At 34.6% G+C, this 22,444-nt stretch overlaps 1 protein-coding gene across 1 annotated transcript in view; it reads right to left on the bottom strand.

The window, feature by feature from the left end:
* The window catches only part of LOC150098076 (phosrestin-2-like), a 57,296-nt gene that overhangs the window by 5,793 nt on the left and 29,059 nt on the right, over positions 1–22,444 (bottom strand). Inside the window, 2 exon segments of the mRNA XM_090406674.1 lie at positions 1,774–1,800; positions 4,886–5,174. Coding sequence (XP_090262800.1) covers positions 1,774–1,800; positions 4,886–5,174 — 316 coding nt within the window.

Raw genomic sequence — 22,444 nt, 5'->3', positions numbered from 1 at the left:
CATCTAAAGAAGCAGACTAACGGGTTGTAGAACATTTAATAGATAGAACAGTTAACAGATTAGCTGAACAACAGAATAGATTTAACAATTAGTAGATAAATAGCAGAACAATGAATAGAAAGATTGAAATGTGCGTTTGAAAAATTTGGGAATATAATTTATACATTCGATATGATTATAAGTTTATAAGCACCACTGTATTTGTTATATATCTTTATGGAAAAACTGTGGGAATGCTTATCGCTCATATTCATATAACAACATACAGTTCAGAATTTTAATACGGTAAGTTTCGCAAAAACATAAATAAATAAAATATAAAATAAGATAAATAAAATAAAATAAATAATTAAAACAAAAATAAAATAAGTAAATAAAACTTGCGAATATAGGATATAATTAATGAAAATAAAATAATCGCAAATTCATGGAACGAAAAGGTATATTTTAATTATTTTCAAATAAATTATACTTATTATTTAATTTAAATGTGATTTAAAATTAATTAAATTTAATTTAAATAATGTCGCAGACAGAAAAGTACCTAAACCATAATGTATTTTCCCAATTTGTACAAAAAAAACACTGGGTGTATTGCATATTGTGCTAAAATTTCAATCTGCCTCGAAATAATTTTCGGCATCTAATCCCTTAATTTGGTAATGTCATACGAAGCATTATAACAAGTATTTTATTTAATACTACATTATTTATAAAATATCACAATTCATTTCTTTACATCTTAAACAATAAATAATAAGCAGTTATAAGCGAAAATAAAAATAACAGGACGACTGTGTAGAGTTTTAATCAAATACGTCTTACAGTTACTCAAATCTAATATTCTTTGAATATCCATTGTTTCTTCAACAATTGAAATAACTGATAAAAATTGCCGTAGTTATTCTTTTCAGGAAAAGTGCAACAAAATTCATTAAATATGATCTCATTATGACGTCACACTTATTAGTGAAATCTACTGTTGGGCATATGTTTTATTTTATATAATAGAATTTTATGAGTCAGGAAGGAAAAGAAAATAAAAGGTAACAAAGACAGATCTATTCAAATAAAACCAGCAGTAAACTTGAAACTTTAAACCAGAAAAGCTTTTCGTGATTAAGAATTTGCTGTTTTAAGGATACTTGTGACATAAGACTGAATGATATATGCACGTAAACACAAGAAAGATATTTAATTAATCAAATATTTCGGTCTCTGGAAATACCAGACCATCCTCAGTAGTATTACAAGAATAGTTTTAAAAAATACAAGCTAGAATACTAACAATAGATCGTTAAAAATAGAACACGCCGCGTGATGTTATATCACTAAGTATTAAGTATAAAACGGAATATTTTGAAGTAGAGACATGATTGGAAAAAAAAAAATTAATGAGTAATCTTGATAAAAATTACTCAACATCTTGTCAATTCTTATAATCCTCCACAAAACACCAAAGTTTCAATGCATCGAGTGCCTATTCCTTATATCTCCGGTATTTCAGAGCCTATCGCAAGAATTTTAAAGAAATATGAGTTAACAGCTACGTATTCACCTATTAACAAATCCTCTTCTCGTTTACCTTCTCCTAAAGACAAACGCTCAACTTTATCTCTTCCTGGAGTTTATCAAATTCCTTGCAACTGTGATCTCTCCTATTTTGGGCAGACTGGACGTTCTCTTGAAAAAAGAATCCAAGAACATCAATCCTCCATTCTTCACAACAAACCTGAAAAGTGTGGATTGGCTCAACACAGGATTGAAACTGACCACAGAATCTTTTGGTCCAGGACTCGCCTCTTACATAGATCCCGTTATAGGTTCGAACGTTTGTTCAAGGAAAGCGTGGAGGCCTTGCTCCATTGTCCCAACCTGAATCGTAATGACTGTATATCTATATCAAAAATCTGGTAGTCTAATCAAGATTACTCATTTTTTCCCCAAATTATGTCTCTACTTCAAAATATTCCGTTTTATACTTAGTGATATAACATCACGTGGCGTGTTCTATTTTTAACGATCTATTGTTAGTATTCTGGCTTGTATTTTTTTAAAACTGTTCTTGTAATACCACTGAGGATGGTCTGCTATTTCCAGACCGAAATATTTGGTTAATTAAATATCTTTCTTGTGTTTAAGTGCATATATCATTCGTGATTAAAATATTGCAACCATAGTTCTGCTATTTAATATTTATTATCAGCTGAACATTGAGCAATTTATTAATTAAATTTGTGCATCCTTTAATAAAGGTAGCCTTTGTTTTCATTTTTTATCTCTCCATTTTTATTTTTTCCATTTTTCATGGAAATACTTGATACTTCGAGTTGTGCTAACTCAATTCAAAAAGTTGCCATTTTTAGATAGATTTTACAAATTCATAGAAAATAAATAAAAATAAATAAACCAACTAATTAAAAGTTAATGAAATAAAAGGGAAAGATACAAACATATTTACAATTTGCGTATTTTATGTTGTTATATTTTATTTTTAAATTTTACTGGAGCTCTGCCTACTCCTTTTGGAATTCAAGTAGTCTGCACTCCTTTAGCTTTAACTGTTTTAAAGATAGTTGGCAGCTAATCTCCTTCTTTAGCCATTAGGGATAGCTGATTTCGAGGTTATCAATAAATCAAGGCTTTCAGACGAGTGCTAACGAACATATAGACTAAACGAAACCCACTTAGCAGAAATAAGACGTTTTCTATCAATTTTGCCATGCGTTTCGGAAACATGACTTCGAAACAGTTACAATGATTCTGTCCTGTTCTATGGCATTTTTAAATCAGTTCCGAAACTTTTTAGGTTTTTTGGTTGGTCAGATCATTTTCGTCATTATTTATTTTAATCTGAGCACAGAAAACTGGCGCACAAGTGTTTATTCTTTCGTCTTTACCATTCAGGTTTGGCCAGATATTGTCATTACGAACACATGCAATATTTCATTTAATTATCTCATTTACGGATTAAATAATAGAATAGATGACCTACTAACATCAATTAAACACTGATTAGATACATTAATAATCATCATTTCTGGAAATAATGGGAAATGATGCCTATTAGTGGAATTATGTGACTTTTTTTTGCCAGAAATAAAAATACTTTATGATTATTGAGTGCAATAATTGTTTTATTAATGTTTCATTTATTATTAATTGTTTTGTATCGTTAATAACTTCTTGCACCATTGTTGTTGATTGCAAAAAATTAGATACTTGCAATAATCAACATGATACAAGAAATTATAATTATATATTCAATTATTTTTTAATTGTAGTTTTCAGTAGAAATAGTTAAACGAAGTATTGCATGTTGGGAATGATAGTACTTCTCATTGCCCTTTTTTTTCCAAACTAGGGCTGGAAATATTATTAGTTTGTACCTCGTAAGTACGGTGCAAATATTACGATAATGAAACCAATACTTCCATTGTCTGACTTTCTCTGACTCATTAAACTATATCGTCTTCGTAATTTGCTCAGTGAAATAAGGGCCTTTCAACTAAGGTTGAGTTATTTAGGTTCGTGCGAAGCATTGGCGACCTGTACATAAGCACTGCGACACTGCAGCATCCCCAAGGAAAAAATAAAAATTTGTTTGTGTTTATAAATAATAACAATGCTTACAACATTATATAAATGCAGTACAACATGTTAAAGGTTACAGCTTATGTTTTGACATTGATTGAATAGTTAATGATTGGAATTGTTCGATTAACGCTTTAGATTGCGAAACAAATGCACTGCGATCTAACGCCGATATTCGTTTGCTCTTGTCATTGCACGTTACGTCATTCCCAACCGTAACTGCTCATACGGTAGTGTATTTTTAGTAAGCTTACGCGCCATATTTCTGTGAGATATGAAACGTTTATTATTGGTGCGAGTGCGTGGTGAACTATTTTTTGTCAATCGTATTTTATTTTGTTAAAATAACATATAATTATTTATTTATTATAGATACAAGTCTAAATTATGACGAGTCTCTGTTGGAAATATGAAAAGAATTATATTTTTTCAATTATCGTTACACGAAACAAATGCACTGCGATCTAACGCCGATATTCATTTGCGCTTGTCATTGCTACTGATACGAAACTATTATTGTTGGTGTTTGTTCGTGGTGAAGACGAAACATTTTAAATAAAGCAATTTTTAATATTTAAATATTTATTTATTAATATTATATATATATATATATTAATATTTTATATATATATATATTAATATTTTATTTATATATATATATATATATATATATATATATATATATATATTTAAATAAAGCAATTTTTAATATTTAAATATTTATTTATTAATATTATATATATATATATATATATATATGCAGCATCCCCACTTAAAATTTTCACCGGCCGCCACTGGTGCGAAGGTAGAAGAATTTACTCCTACCCTGAAACAATAATTTTTCACGCTACCAGAGAAGTGTACAATGTGGCACACATTGTACACTTCCCTGGTAGCCTTGGTTACTTAGGCCATAATTCAAAATATCTCCAGATTACAACGGTCAATTTTAGCTTGACTTCTCCGAGGACTGATAAGTCCATCAAGAGTTACCAACACTGCAACTGCTTTAATATTCATCGAATCGTAAAAATTCTATCCATTCCTTGTCACATGACTAATTTTCATACGCAGCTTAGGGTGTCTGCGTCCTTCTAACATACAAATGGGGAACACCGAGAGTTAACCAGAAGACAACATCGTCGCTAATTGTTCAATACCTTCACAACTATGCTAAATTATTAATATAAACGGAATTAATGTATGGAAAGCTGAGAAATGACTTAGTTAACTGGCCTCATGCATAAGAAAACATATTTTATTATATATTTCTGCATAAGATATTTTTAACGTGATTTTTAAAGCTAATGGAATCTGGCGAAAGCAATTCTGAGGCTCAACTCACCTGTTTGAAATCAAGAATAGCTTCAGTAAAAAATTTTAGTCCCATCACCTCCTCGTCCTCCCTTCCATAGCGGAACGTGAGGAGAACCATAGCGAACACTTTGCGTTCCTTCAGGTACAAAGGATCTATTAAAACGACACCGTCGATAGGAGTCACACGACTTCCTTCGTGCACAAACTCCCGCGTGCTCAAGTATAGCGTTACCCTGTTGTTGGGCGACTGCTTCTTAAACACACTGAAAGATATTTAAAAGAATATTTTAGATTGCATAAATTTGCACTTTGAAATTGTTGCCTGAAAGTTCTTATATTAAAATAAAGTTCTACAATTTATTATTGAAAATGCAAAACTTATCCATTTATGAAAAACAGGAACACGTTTCTGATATATCTTCAGTAAGGGCTGAAAAACTCCTTAAAATACTTTAAGCCAATGCTGTGTAGAGTTTCGTAAAGGCGAATAATTTTTACGAAAATTAGAAAAGTTAGATAGCTGATGTAAAAATAGTCTGGTTATGCTTAAATGTTCCAAGCAGTGAATCATTAATCTCTTTCTCCATTTAGATGAATATAAGGAACTGATGCATCAAATACGTTGCTTTACACTAAATTTGTCTAAATATTTAACTGAAACGGCTTTGAGATTTGAAAGGGGAAAAAAGTATAATATTGCTTTTAATTCAGAATATTTTATAAACTAGCCAGAGCAAGCGCCCTCTCACTGATGACAGTGAAACTAAATATGGAAATATAGAAACGAAAATAGACTTTTAAAAGAAAGAGAAATGACAAAGTAAAATGCATTGCCACTGATTACACTAGCGGTGTTAAGATCGCCACAACAGACCTCTGTTGATGATCACAACGAAATTTGGCCGGCCCTTTGAATAAAATTTATTCTGAAATAGAGCAATAAATGCAAACCGAAATATGTCGAATGACACCTTTGCTACAAGCTTTATCTTTTGCTGGCTAAAATTGAGCTCCGCAGCAAAGACAGCTCACATTTAGAACTGCGATGTTACATAATAAAGGTTGTGGCATGCGAAGTATCATACTTCGAATGCTGTATTAACATATCATATATAGTACGAGTTATATGAAAGCAATAGGTTTGTGATCACCAATGTTCTCAGAATTAGGTGGATCTCAACCCGTATTGTTTGTACCCTTGATAATATCAACAAAGAAGTGTCTGCATAATTTATTTAGTTAAAAAATTATATTAGCTGTAAGTTCATATTTTTACGAAAATTAAGTGATATCGCGCTCAACCTAAATCTGTCACAACATTCAAAAAACTTCTCTGTAATCTCTCAGCCGTACTCTTCACTAGATGTTGTTTAATATCGTTCATAGTTTGGGTCAACTATCTCTGACCGGATAAGGGTGGAGAGTGACTGTCCCCTCAGTTTCGAAAAGTTAGATAGGACTAAAACGGCCTCTCCTATTCCCTTTGGGGAATAAAAAAGGCGTTAGCGGATTTATTATTTTATTTTACAAGCTTTCTGATCAATACAGACAGTGAATACTCGCAAGCACACAATTTCGATGGCGAATCAATCCGTGCATGTTCGCAAGTGCCCACAACTTTCTCCTCAAATCGAAAGTTAAATGTAAGAGACAGCCAGTCTGATATCGAATTACCTACTAAAAACGGAAGGGACATCCCTCCCACCCCCAAATAGAACAATTATAGAATTACAGTCGCCATTGTTTCCTTTTCTTGGATGAGGCGAGGCAGGAAGAGCCGTGGGGTTCTTATCTTGGTAAAAACCGAGTAAAAATGCAAAACAGTTTTTGAATCAGAGACACAAGATTGGGGATGTCTAGAACTGAAGACGAAATTCCTAATTTAAAAGTCTAATACTGAGAAATATAAATATCTGTCTCCTTTTGAATCTTCTACCACTCCCATTTAGCAGATGTTCAAATACGGTTGCAGTTTTTCCTGGTTCGCTGTTCTTAAGGTTCGCTATTTATTTTTATTTATTTTTTTCCTGTTCATTACAATTCTGTTCATTTATTATTCTTTAAAACGGAGCTCATTTATTGCATTGCGTAGTTCCTCTTCCCCAAAAAACGGAACAAATATTTAAATATGCATATATTACAAAGATAAATATTTATTGACCGTTGCCATAGTGATAGTACATTTATATCGATTATCCTACATAACTATTCATTTAATGCAGTTCCGAAGGCATTAATTCAAGTTTTATTAAATTCAACGTCGAAATATGTTCACAATGTGAGATCGTTTTCCATTGGGTGCTGTGGTTTTTATCTGCACGAATATCAAACCGTGTACTTTCAAGTATAGATATGAATTTGAATAATTCATGGAGTTCATGACTTGGCTTCCATGTACGAAGCCATGTTTCCTGTTGAAAGATCGAAAATAATAATCGTACAGAACCAGTCAGCCTGGTAAAACGAGTGGTTAGCGTATCCTTTCTCCAACCAAGAAGCTGCGTATTCGAATCTTGCCATTACGTAACCTCTCAAACTAAATTTCAACTTTGTTTACTTAAATATTTTCTATTCATTTGGTCCGTTTTATCAAAGAGTACGGTGACATCCTATACATGTTTTCGTTTCTGATGAATCCTTCTAAATGTCATTGTTATCAACCGAAACCTTGAAGTTTAAAATATTAAGTAGAGCTCAGATATCATAGCTTGACGCAATCGCCTAATAGTCCATGAACGTAGATAGGCAAGTAGTCTATTAATATTTGTTGAATCGCTCTGGGTTGTTGCTGTCAACATAAAATGCATTTGAGATTAGCAGTGGGATGTATTGTCTCCATGTTATAATTACCGTTGTTGTTGGCATTATTATTAGAACCAGAAGTGATAAAAATTATTTTCAGTTATTTTTAATGACCAGTAATTAGCAGCAGTGTTGCTTTTTTTGACAATTTTCCCAACATATGTTTTTTTAAATATTGGAGTATTGTTTTAAAGTATGATGTACAAATAGTAAATATCTTAATACAGGATGTTATTTGCAACATTCACGCAATGTTTGACTTATATGCAATAAATATTTTATACGCAGTTTTATGCATTTGATAAATATTGGTATCCTGTCCCCTGTAACCTTTCTTTTCTTGGTTATAATCACGTTTTTAAGGGATAAATATCGTCGCCCATATCCATCAGATTCTTACTCCTGTTACAATTTTCTAAAACTGTGCTATCTGAAACTCGCTCCATAACCTAAATTGTTTCGGTATTTTCAAACCTAACCTTTTCGACAATGTCCAGGGATGATTTTAATCCGTCAATTGAGTGCATTCTCCGGCGATTAGTTCTGACATAAGTGAAGAAAATGAAGCTCAGAGTTTCCAGAAGGAGTAAAATCCTGCTACCGCTCTATAAGACAGTTAACTCATCCTTATTTATATGGAAGTTCCCGTCCTAGATGATATAAAACTCAGCTTTTTTTACGAGCAGAGGAAACTCAGTTATTTCATTCATATTTGACGTCTCTTGTTGGACGCCGTATAGTCACTTCTAATCTGCGAACCCATAACCTGTTTAGATGGAAAGCGAATACTCTATCCAGGCTTTTACAAATCTATTAATCTTAGTAATTATTATCACACCGTAATTATCAGTCAATTCATACCACTTTTAAATAAATTCTCGTTAAAGAATATTACGATATGATGAGATACACAAGTTGCTGTTATATGACTACATACATTTCGAAACAATATTTCATGCACAATAAAATTGCAATAAAGTTAGCTAACTAAAACAATTATCCTTTAGTAATACATCACCTTATCATGGAGTTTCCTTCTGAAAAAATAAAGAAAGTGCTCCATTATGTTCAGTGTTAACACTTCGGAAGTTTCCTGTCTTGCGGTCTTAATTCTTTGCGTTGTCCAAGAGGAACTTACCGAATACATAACGGCATTTCTGTTTCCTAAGGCGTACATCAAACACCGAAAAACAATTTTACCCCTGTAGTAATCACGTGTCAAGCTCTTTATCTGGTCACAATTATCTTCCTTATTATATTTTTTTGCGTGTTCCTTCCTTCCGCCTTTTGCTTCGAACTTGAAACTTAATTAAAGAGTCCGTCACTACCTTTAATTAAAATAAGACGGTACCCGCACCCTCTGCGAACTTTCACCTTTCCGAAATGCAGCAAAGCATTATAAATAGACTTGGAACATTGATCAGATGCTTGTGGTAGGATCCCGCTGAACGCTGACAGAATTAGTGAAGTCTGGGGAACCATGCTGGTTGGCTGAAGGCAAACGACTTTATCTGCGCCGTTTATATTGCTCAGAGCGGACAGCACATTCAAATTAACACGATGCATATTTAAATAACGGAATGATTTTTATTTTATTTTTATTCGCAATTTAGGAAAGCAAAACCTCATTACAAAACAGGACATCTACAGCCTGTTCTACATATATACGTAATGTTTAGGTTTGAAACTACGACCAAAATAATTAAGGCTCTGAGGCCAGCATTTCACTGTTAACTGTGTGTATTCTTCTGGTTGTTTAGCTTGTTTGGAAGAATGACGCGGGTTTACTGTGTCTTTGGGACGGCAAAATAATGCAAACAGCTATCAAGATGTCCCCATTACCTTGCAAACATATTACCTATGCATACCAATACAGTACCTCTAGCGCCATCTATGTACTGGCATTTTCATCTCATTGATATTTGTAAATAGTGAATAGAATCGCTTTCTAAGAAAGCTTAGACGACCTGCATCCAATCTCCAAGTTAGTGAAACGAATTTAACTTCTTGCGGATATCTGCCAAGTCCAAACGTCTGGTTAGTCAATCAGAGTTGACATTTTTATTCGGATAGCGTCTTTCTTGTCACTATGAGTACAGAAATATCATTGATACATTGGAACGGACGGAAACCGTTGATGTTTATTAAGGATTACGAACAACCAAGCAGACGGACACTGTCTTAGTATAAAAAAAAATAAAATGCACTTCTTGGGAGAACAAGAAAGAGCGGAAAGGGAATACGTTTACCGTATTCTCCGGTAAAAGGATTATACTGAAGTGCTTTTTCTGTCACACACGTACGGTCCTTTGACCTTTTTAGTCTTTTCATTCCTTGTACTTATTTCTATTTCCTTCTCTTGCCTAGGCAATTTCTTATTCTGTGTTGAGTATATTTGTAACAAGCAATGGTTAGGAGATCGTGGTGAACAGAACTGGTATTGATCAAAATAGCAAATGGTGTTAGTTCAGCTAATTTATAAACTGTTGCCAAGTGTATATCGTGATAGGCCTAATAGGAATCTACAAATTAAATGTTAATTAATACAACAGCTTCTTGTCTCTAAGGACCGGATAATATCGTTTTCAAAGAAAGTATTATGTTTAGTTAAAGTCCATCTGAACGTTTTACCAACTATACAAATTTATATCACTGAAGGTTATCATTATTTCAGTTCACGTTTACTGCGAATGCACAAAGTCCTGAAATCGTATTTATTACAGAGACAACATAAACGCGCGCGCGCTCGAGAGCCGACACTGAATCCATATACTTAATAAACTATAATCTGAGATTGTTTGCTTTAAACCGGTAAGAGAGGACTTTGCCAAAGGATTGTAGCCACTACGTCCATTATAAACTTAGAACCAGTATATCGGTATAATCTGGGATTAAAATTCACAAATGCAGTATACATAGACTAAATTTCGTTACTGGATATTTTACATAATGTCCGACATCAGATAATAAGCATGTCTGCAAATGTTTAACAGACCATTAACATCTTAATGCATCATTACTTAAATTAATATTAAGAATGTTAATATCTTCCACTGAATTATTGTTTACCTTATCGTTTAAGTCTGAAAGCATCTGGTGGCATATCTATCTTGCACGCAATCAATTACACACATACTCGCAATATTAGAAGCAAGAGTTATCCCGAAAACAACTGCCAAATCTTTTCTCTGACATTAATGAAATTCTGGTGTTCGGCTTCTAATACTTAATCTTTTATTCAGAGTATATATATATATATATATATATATATATATATATATATATACTCTGAATAAAAGATTATGTATAGAGGGAGTTCATAGCCCTGTAGTGAAAAATGTAGTGGACGAAATTCAACCGACATGGGATTTTCATTTATAGAGGGAAAAAAAAGTATAAAATTCTGTCGTCAGCAGACAACTTGCGCTAGAATCACCAATTCTACTGAGAGTTGGGGGATATAAGGAAGACCGAAACGTATTCGTGTCATTCTGATCAGACTGAAGTGCTGTGGATCTCACCTGTCTGGAACGTGCATTGCTAGTCAAGCTTTACTATCAACAACGCGGTAACGCTAATGCTGCACTTTGATTTCCGCGCTTCCGGCATTTGAGGGATAGGAGAAAAAGTCCAAGGATAATAACAAATCTTAGAAAAATGATTTTCCATCCATCAGTGGTTCTAACAGACACTTAAGCGCCTACAACCTCCCAAACTATTCTTTGTTTTCTTAACCATAATTCAAGCATAAGGTGGTTAGTCCTATGCCTCCCAGAGTATCCTATGACTGTAGATGCGTGTGTTCAAGGGGGCCGGTTTGCTTCGGGGGGGGGGGTGAAAAACACGAGTTTCCGGGTGAAACCCCCCCATCTTTGTATGAGACCAGCTAACGCACCTTTAGTCGAAAGAGACAAGTAAAGGGGTCTGATGAGACTGGGTTCGATTCCTCACTTCGCTGACTGAAATCGAACCCAGTCTTTCCAACCAAAGGGCTTCGTCTATGCTGACTGAGCTACGGAGGCTCTTAAAAATGATTTTACTTTAAAAATAGCGATCTTTAGCAGTTAGGCCAGGACGAGGGCGCAAATGGATTATTTTTTAACGAGTTGAAGTCGCAAATGCCATCGTGGAACACGGAATGAATAACGCACAAAGGTCCACTAGTGCTCGGCAATATCAAGGCAACTGGACATGGCATACGCAACTGTGTGGAAAATCCTGCATCAAATGCCGAGTTTTTTCCCCTAAACGATCTCCCATGCTCAAGTTCATGGTGACGCGGAAACTCGATTGCAATTTGCCCTGACGTTCTTGGCTCGAATGGAGGTGGATGATGCATGGCTGTGGAAGATCTCGTGAAGTGAAGAGGCACATTTTTATCTGAACGGTAGTGTTAACTCAGACAATTGCTGCTGCGTTGGGGCTGCGAATAATCCTCGTGTGTTCCATCAGACCCCTTAACACTCACCGAAAGTCGGAGTTTGGTGTGGTTTTACTGCATCGTTTTATCATGAGTCCGTATTTTTTCGAAGAACTTCGCCCAACAAGACCAGTGACTTATACCCTCTCTGCTATTAGGTATCGAGAGATGCTGAGCAACTTTGTTCCGTAACTACAGCAGCGAAGATGCCTTGGCACTACCATATTCATGCAGGATGGAGCACCACCTCGCATTGGATTGCCAGTACAGCGAATGTTACGAAAACACTTCACAGAACACAGAGTAATTAGTCGCCACCTCATTCGCCTGATCTCAACACCTACGATTTTTGGTCGTGACACCATCTGAAACGCATGGTGTATGGAGGACATGTTCCTGATTTAGCAACCTTGAAAGACGCCGAATAGCGCAGTTTGTGAGGGAAATCAATGCAGATCTTTTGCGCTCCTCTGTAGAAAATATCATTCACAGAATGCAGTTCTTAGAATAATTGAAAGGAGGACATGTTGAAAACCACATTTGTAAGAAATACAAACCGGAAAATTGATACCTTGTGTCTCTTTATTGATTGATCCCTAACCATTTGGCGGTTATAGCACCAAATGTCCCCTGGTGGCATTTTGTACTTTTTTTTATCTTTACTTACACCACGTTTGGTTGAATTTCGTCCAATACATTTTTCGCTGCAGGACTCCGAACACCTCCTCTTTAATTATGGCTGATAATTAATTATGTCTCCGGTTGATACAAAGATATAATGCATTTTATTCAGGTGGGAAGGGTTTCCTGAGACCTAAAATTATTTCAGGGGTTTCCACCAGGATAAAAAGATGAAGAAAGGCTGCATTAAACCATTTTTAGACCATAAAGTCTTTTGATTTTTAATGACGTAATTGTAAAGGAGATGTTCAAGTTCATTTGCATAGAGAAGAACTAAGGCTGAGAGTAATCTCACGTTCATCTATTGAGCGAAGAGCACTTTACAATGGTTATTTATCAACCGCTTTCTACTTTGAACTGGTAACACACTTGGCAACACACTCTTTTAAATGGATGTATAAAAAGAGGGTAGACGTTCTTGTTCAGAAAGCAAAAGCGCACGAAAACTCCAAATAAAATGTTCAAATGCTTTCCTTAGGTTGTCAGAACTCGCAGGAAGGTTTGATTAGCGCAGAATATTTTCATATACACGTCTTCGGTTGATACTAAGAAATGCAAAGGAACTCAATACAGTATCTAGTATTTTAAGTATTTCGTTCAATTACTATTTATTTATGAATTTCTATAAGAACAGTTTATCGCTTCCTTTACCCCCCCCCCGTCCAAAAAAAAAAAAAAACTTATACATTTTATGCGACTTCCATGAAGGGGTGTAAACCTATAGTACATTAGTACCGGAGGTGGAATTTCTTTCAATTATTTTTGAATGTTTTTGTATTTTTTACATTTATTTTTTACACTTTCTGGAAACCTTCTTCTAGAGATCCTAACATGAAACTGTTTCTTGCTACTTTAGCCATCCAGTACGCAGGATAATAGTCTCGCACCAGCCAATGAAATTCATCTCTCACTAACAGACAATCACAAACATCGTGTCCGTGGTCGAACTTGCAGCTTGTTGGTTTTAAAGTGTGAGACAAGTCTTTATCTCTCGAAATGGATCTTCACGGAATATGGAGTGTAGATTCTTAGCATTCTTGCAATTTATCATTATTGGAGAATATTGAATAATTTCATCTATTACTGACACTAGTGAAAAACTAGTACCATTTTCAGATTTTTTTACGTTCATTGCAAATAAATGCAGAGATATTCGAAGCTTGTTTGGAAGAACAAACTAGAATTAAATTTGAAAAAGAAAACGACCCCACATTTCATTTTGAAATGTTTTTCATTTTCCTTTCCATACATAAATAGCGTTATAAATGCCAATGGACACACCTTCATAATGTTGATGCCGCTAGCTATTGGATATTTATATGCGCATCATTTCTGTAGCGAATGTTGATTAGATCTGCAAGACAAATTTATGCCTAGTAAAGACAAAAGCAGATGAAAGCAGAAGCCTTTGAGATGAGAGGCATCTAATATTAATAATCTTTCCATTAGTAGTTATCACGTGGAGAACGCTTGGATTAAAGTGTCAACTCATCCTCAGTTAGAGACCATTAGTTCTGCTATGTGACATGTCTAATCCTTGTGTACACTAGTGACTGTCACTGCTGATTCATCGCTTCCATATGTATGTGTTAGAGCACGTAGTTTCGTAGGAAGTACTAACGTCGGAGGCCCTTTATGGATGGATGGAAGAGGAACAAAGAATTGTATATGGAAAGCATTTTGGTGAATTTAAATAATTATTTTTAATATTTCAGTAGTCTCGCTATCAGTACTATTAAGTATAATACAGTCTCTCTCTCTCTCTCCCTAAAGCATCGCTCTTCCAAAACACGGAATAATTCGGCTCAGTGTTGCTATACCCAGAGTACTTTTATAGGCCTATGCAGAAATGTCACAGGATCGAGATTGCACTGGGCCGCAAATTTGCGGTAAGCACGTCATCTAACGACGGCGTTATAAAGAAAACCAATCAGATTTATATTGCAATTGCTGGTTGACGTGCATCGTTCTTTGAACAGCACAACAGCAGTTGCGTGTTGCCAGTTTGATCTTTTAAAAGTATACAAAATGCTGTTCGATTAAATCCAGTTATCTAGCCATTGTGATAAATTATGTTCCGAGTACGTAGATAGCTTGATATTATTTTTCTGCATTAAAATCTAGCTTTTTTTTATATATGAATGGTTTTAAATCTATCATACCTTAGTACACAGGGTTAAATGCACCGCAAACCTTGCTGTAGACATCAAACATGGAGCCTCTAAAACAGATTGAGTATAACAGCAAAATAAAAATATAAACTAGTAGAAAATAGAATTTATTATACAATTTTGTATGCCCTACTACGTACTTCATCAGGAATATAGGTATTTCTCAAACTGAAAATTCTGAGTAGCAGTATGATTCTTAAAACATAAACGAATTGTTAAAATGATAGTTCATATCGTGTGGAGATGTCACGTGCTTCATTGTTCGTTAACTGTTGCAATCACTTTACAGTTCATCAACATCACCACAGATAAAACAGGTGGTGGGCTGAAACAGTACATCAAAGTTTCATTGACATAACGAAAACAATGTTTAAAATTCTGCCTCTTCTTTTTCTTTCTTCAACAAAATGGTTGGGAAAATGTTCGTGGGTTATCAGTGTTACTTTTACTAGGGAATTATTATTATAGAACAAGGTAGTTTTCCGTTGCTTTCCTTGTCCAACAGCCTTTTAGTCTGAAGATGTGTGTGTTCACGAAGCCAAATGATGGCTGTTTCCTCCATTCCAGGAGGGAACCCTCCATCACCGTATGAGACTAACTAACTCACCTTCAGTTGAAAGGGCCCGTAAAGGATCTTCGCGTCCTAGACGGGGGGGGGGGGTTCGAACTCAGGTCTTTCTAACCAGAGAGCTTCTTTTATACCGACTAAGGTAGGAGGCTCTCTATAATGCTTAAATAACCCAAATTCTTCCACCTCTCAAAACAAAAAGCCAATATATATAAAATATTATGCGCATGTGGTATGTGTCACATCAGACAAAAGGGACGTACGGGAGAGATTCGAATGAAAAAAGACATTAAGGTTGTTGAAAAATAAATCCGCGTATTTATTTTTGTTTGTAGTTTGTTTGTAGCTTATCACTACACATAAAAAACCAAGTCATCTGCCAACTAACAAGGATGCTCTATATGGAAGCTTTAATAGCTATATTTGAAATTTTAAATATACCTTCAAAATGGCAAAATGTCTAACGCAGTGCAATAAAAATCAAATTCTTATTCTAAACCAAGTTTGGTCATCCTACATTAAAGACTTATAGTTTGGAACTGAGTTATGATAGATGTTATGCAGCACTGATCGGCAATGAAGCACGTGATGAACTATCCTTTTAACAACGATTCGATTAATGTCAGTTTTTGGTTAAGAGTCATTCTGCTCCTGTACATTTCCAAATTGATAAATGGCTACTTTCTTGATGATGTACCACACACACACACACACACACACACACACACACACACACAGTTTCTTCAATTTCATTATATTCACCCGTTTCTAAAATTTTTAATCTGAGAGATAAATTGGACAGTATATTTGATAAAATAATGTTAATGTTCAGTAAGAAAAAACGCAAAGGATGGAGATGAACTGAGAGACATATGTGGGGCTTCTTGTGGAGTCAACAGTTGGCCTAAGGAAGCATCCATTATTGAGATATTGAGCTGACTATTGGTGGAATCTCTGCTAATGACAGTGCCGGTTATTGGGATCTCGGAGATGCGCGAATCCGTCTTTCGTTGTATGAACTGGAGTGCAGAACAACGACGGTGACGTTGTTTCACCTGTTAATTCAGAAATTGGAATATTGAGTTTGGAACTTTTTTGACCTATAAGTAATACTGGCACCTTCAAAGGGTAATTTATTTCTGCAAAGAAAAATGCGATCTGATACGTTTTGATTTTATGTAAAAATTCCAAGTACCGCAAGTGGCTTGCAACAGTTGCAAATTTATGGTCTCGAGCCATAATTTTATCACGTGAAACAGTTTCAGAATCGTGTGAATACGTGTTTTCTTTTATCTAGCAGAGAGAAGCAAGCGTGAACTTTCTGCATTCGTTATCCCAGTGTGAAAGGCTTGCATTAGGTCGAAAGATAAAAAAAATGTCGTTTCGAAATCAGAAAATAAAATAAAGTATTTGAACTTCTGATGGCAATTTTAACAAAACTAGCATATTCATTTGTATATATTCTAACATTTCAGAATACGCAAATGAAAACTTGTTGTGTTTGTCACATATTTTTAGGCAGGTGACAATATTAATAGCTTAGGCTGTTTAGAATTAAGCTGAAGCAACCAAGACTATGAGGCCTGCGTATTCTGACTGTTAATTGAGTGTGTTCTCAGGCCGGTTTGTCATATCGTAGGATGAAACATCCAAATTTCCTAGAGGAAACACTGCTACCTCACTATGCGACCGGTTATATCGTCCTTTGTGTGAAACCTTATAAAGATTCTTGGCATAGTAGATGAGATTCTAACGCATGATCTATCAATCCTCCAGAAGGGCAAAGATCCCTCCGTCGAGACTGCTTTACGCAGGCATTGATAATGTAATAGCTGTTCGAGTATTCCAAACATGCTGAGGTCTTTCCTCTTCACGTCATTGTCAAAAAATCGACGTTCTTAGATATTTGTAATCTCACAGAACGTCACATCAAGTAGTATTTATTGGCATTGGTCCTTGTGAAGAGAGTGATGGAGGATCTCTTATGCAAACGATGATGCTACTGTTGAACCAGATCAACTACATGCAACTGCAATGGTCATTGAAGAGAGAGGCTTCAGATGATAACAAAGATATGCATTTCTCTTTTACGACAGGAAATGATGAAAATTATTCCATTGTCATGCAAAAGCACACAGGTGTATTTACATTCTGAAGTTCGGACAGTCCTCTCCGCTCATTAACAGCAGTCTGACCCTCTTTGAACTGTTGACGTCATCACTTTATTGTTAGAAAGTAGCCAAGATTTCTACACGTATACAGAGATAAAACTGCACACTTCGTTCTTCTTCTGGCATAGGCAGAAAGTGGACATGCCATGTTTGGAATGCTGTAACAGCTGAAACAATGCTACCACCTGCCGGAAAAATTACGAAATACATTAATAATTCAGAAGAAATATATTTATTGCCGTAAAGTCACGCCATTAGTCGTAAAGTAAATTTCATGAATAATTTTTCTCCTAATAAAAAGAAATATTCCGTGCCATAAGCCTCTGAAACACGTTTAAATGTCTTTAGAAAACAAAAGATGACAGCTAAAAGCATTTTATATGCCTTGATTAACACCACTAGAGAGAAAATGAACTTTTACAATATAATTACATCACTATGACGAATAACAGAGATAGCGGAGAGCAATTTATGTGAGAAAATTCTCTCTAAACTTCCTTTTGTTTAAGGTGGCAGAGCGCGCTTCATTCAGAACAAATTACCAGCTTGTCATAACCGCAAACAATAATGGCAAGTTTGCACTTGCTGTTATGTTAGCGCCACCTAACCGAGAAGTATTGTTGTTCCTGCAGTAATTAGTTATTTCTGTGAACAAATAAAACTAACTCTAGGGAAACCCAAGAGTTAAATACACTTGGACATAAGTAATAATTTTTGGATAATTTGTTTTTTAATTTCAAAGCTTTGATAAGAATAACGAAACTCTATCAGAAAAATGGCGATAACTTCGTGATGTTTTATAATTAATTAAAAACATTACAAAAATTTTATTATACCACAAGGTAATTTTCCTTAATAGTCCTTAATTAATTTTCCTTAATTTCCCTTCATTATTTACGGAGTTTTAATCTGCTGCGTAAATTTCTTCGTTCAAAATCGAGGAATTACTTCGTTAAATTAAGAAAGCAGTCAACACTGATAGACTTAATGAATCGAGTAATCCAGTTGGAATAATGGAAGAAATAACGGAAGAGAAAAATCCATGGTGTTTAAAATAAATAAATAACAGACAAAAAGGATAAGAATTAAGCTATTAAGAACTCGGAGTCTGAAGAATTAATTAACTACTTGTAAAATGCTAATTATTAATGTAAGAGATTTGCATCTGAGAAGCTTGTTGAAGACATCTGATTATTTAAAATGGTTTCTTTTTCTTTAGACGGAGCTTAGAAGTTACTGGGGAAAAAAGAAAGAAATATCAAAGTAGATCAGCAAAAGAAAAAATAAATAAAACAATAACATTACGGTTTCAAGTTTTCGTAACACTATTGTGACTCAAACAGATGGTGGTGACATAAATACTGAAGAGAAAAAAGATGCTTTGAACTTTTAAGACGAACTTTTAGAAGAAGCTGGAGATAACCTGATAAGTAATTATTGCCAAGGGCGGTTTCACTAATCACAAAGTTTGGAAAAAGTTAACTTGTGTAGTACGTGATTTCTGGAAGAATAACAAAGGAGAAAAACACACAAAAAAACTCTGCGTTGTTGATTTGTAGAAGAACTCCTTGGAGAAGTCCTGACAGCACTTCTCCGTAAATAAAAGTTTTGAAAGTTTTAATTTCAAAATATTAAAATTAAAAGTTAGAAAATATTGACAGCGTTATATTACCCAGTTCTATCAGCAGACAGCGCATTATTTATTGTCTCCTCCTGGATGACTGTTTTCCACAACAATTATTTATTCTTCATACTGGAGAACTCCCAAATGTGAACGAAAACAAAATGAAATCAGTTGAGTTACGATCGTCCCTCGGCGACAACCAGATGAGTCTTAGATTGATTCATATATAAGTAACCTTTTTTTTCCCCAATACGACAAGGGTATACAATAACTGAACAGAGTTAATGTAAGTTCTATACTTTGCCAAAAGATGGACCTACTTTGACTTTATTTTTTTTTTATTACCGAATGGCAATTAAGAAGCAACTTCAAACTACGTTGCAGCATCTTAATCACCGTATACTTAGGACACAGTGCAATTATAATTTTTCAGTATAGCTGTCTGCTGGTAACCCGCATTTCGAACACAGAGGCTCTCTCCAGTTAGTCCTCTTGTAATATCGATCGACAAAGTTTTCGTTAAATCTGTGGTTAAAGCTTTAACCCTAACCATTCCTCAGTAAATGTGAACAGTATTCGCACAAAAATTATGATTTAGTTGACGTTTCGGTATCTTCTTGCTTGCCAATGGAAATCCTTTATCCATAACTTTTCACCGCTTCCCACTAACTACAAATATTGCTCACTGATACATAAAATAAACACAATCATGACGTGAAACCTCATCAAAACTAAGTTCGTAATTCAATATTCGCTATGCCTTAAGGATTAAAACCAAGGTTGGTAGACCATCATAAATTAGTCTTGAAATATTTGTCAGTGTCTGGGTGTGTGGGGTATAAATGAGCTGCCCAATTCTTTGTGAATATGACAGGTGTAATCCAGGCAACGGTTATTTATCTGTTAGATTATGAATGAAAGAACTCTCTTTCTTCATTTTTTTCCCTTCGTTTTGTGTAATGGGTACATTCAGCTTTGTTTTAGGTTTCCATTTCCGTATTTTTACTAAAATGTACAAAGTGTATGATCTCGAAACTAATTTTTTTCTAAAGATGCTGAGAGGTTCACATTCGACCCAACATAATTTCACTGCTCCCCGGCCATAAAATGTCTCTCATACTTTATAGGCGAACTATCATATCTGGAGACCTGCCATAAAATTGTCATAAAATAGCGAGAGATGCCGAAATAACTAGGTCCCTAAGTAGCATTCGGAAGAATTTTATAGCTTGAAAGGGAACAGAATGAAACAAAAAAGAGAAATAAAGGATAGAAGAAAAAAGTTAGTGGCGCAAAGAAAAATGTGTTTGGAATTAGAAAAATATATTAGAACAATGCAGGTCATCTGTTAAATTTAATGCGACCTTAAACACTCTAACAATAGGATGTAATCTAAATGGACTTCAAATTTTTTTTTCACTAATTATTGTTTCGATAGATGCACGTTGCAAACTCCACCAAGTAATCGTATGTCCGGACATCTTACAATAATGTACGTTACTGATTTTTTGTTTCTTTTTTTATTCTTTCATCTCAGATAATAAAGCTAACGTTTCCATTGTCTTTAATGGCATTTCTAATCGTGTAATGTCCTTTTGGCTCAGTATTTTAAAGCATCTTAAAGTATTCATGAGTATTCAGTAATGGGCTCCCATCACGGTCTGTAATACCAAACGTAATGAGTACATGAGAAAGGCTTATTTCGAAGAAAACATTACCAAAGAAAATGTTTGTCATGAACATGCTTGCATACTAATCGCTAATTATAAAGACCACCAAACTACAAAACTTTATACGAGTATAAGGCTAGAGTATCGAATGATAAGTTTGGGGATGCGGTTTTTCTATGGAATGTTTTCTATATTGGAGATGAGGAAGGTTTGAGAAAATGTAGATGCTTGTTACAAAGAAACCGAGTTATTTTTTATAGAAAATTTTAATATTTTAGATTGAAAAAGTGTTGAGTGAAAACAGAATACAGCAAATGACTTATCTTGTAATGTCGAGAAAATTTTCAACAGTTATCTATAATAATACTCACGCTAACATGCTAAAGTTATCCGGGAAAGGAATGAGGACCGATGCTCTGTGACTGAGGGGGGGTCCCCCCACCTGTTTTAGGGTATCATAATGTTCCAAAATATCGTGACTTTAAGATTCCTTTGGGGAAAATTATTTAGCTAATTATTTAAAGCATTTGAAACTAAGAGACCTTTTCAACCCCCCCCCCTCATAAAACACTTAAAAATGCGGAATTCATTTAAGCCCCTATGCTATTATTGAATCTCATCATCTCTTTAATATGTTACGATTCCACCATAACCTATCACAGATCGTATGTGCTTAATGAGGACCGCTAAACCCCTGTAAATGTAAACTGCACTTATAAAAACACTTATAAAGCTTCTTCTTCAGTCTCACCAAATGGCATGGTTACGAGACTCTTGTAATATTCCAATTCTCCATTTCAGTATTTGTGAAGCGTTGAGTCTGTAATGTTTCACTTGGTCATCACGTAAAATATCCCGGTTTTGTGTAAGTTTGAGAAAATGAAAAGGTTTTGAATTTAACGTAAAGAAACGTTAAATTTCTTTACGCAGAGTCGATTTTTCAATGAGATCTTCATTAATTTTCTTACAAAAGAATGGTTCAAATCACAAATACGAGTAAATATTCTTGAATTCTTTTAGAAAGCAATATCGATAAAATTCGTCACTTCAGAAAATAAACAGTATATTGAAAGTACTCTGTTGTATTTTACTATAGATGTATTTGTTGCTCAGCATTGAAATATTAAACCTTTTATGTGGAATGAAATGTTGATTGTATTGATGCTCATCTGCTGCACGAGGCTAGAGATGTAAAGAAGTTGTATCTGGTTCTGTATGAAATATTACACTACGCAAGACACATCAATTACTATATACAATTGAATGTTTTAAAGATCAACTTACAGAGAGAGAGAGTGTAAGAAGAAGAGATAGTGCTTGCATCTCGCCACAATCACCTATAGTAGATACATTGAAACATGATAATCTTTAGGAGCATTGCACTTCCTCATCTTTTATTATTATTATTATTATTATACTGGGACCT

The sequence above is a fragment of the Typopeltis vanoorti genome, chromosome 16 (genome assembly GCF_054136105.1).
Source record: "Typopeltis vanoorti isolate ZY-2024b chromosome 16, IOZ_Tvanoo_1.0, whole genome shotgun sequence".
Lineage (NCBI taxonomy): Eukaryota > Metazoa > Arthropoda > Arachnida > Uropygi > Thelyphonidae > Typopeltis > Typopeltis vanoorti.
This window is presented reverse-complemented; position numbering and strand designations above follow the sequence as displayed.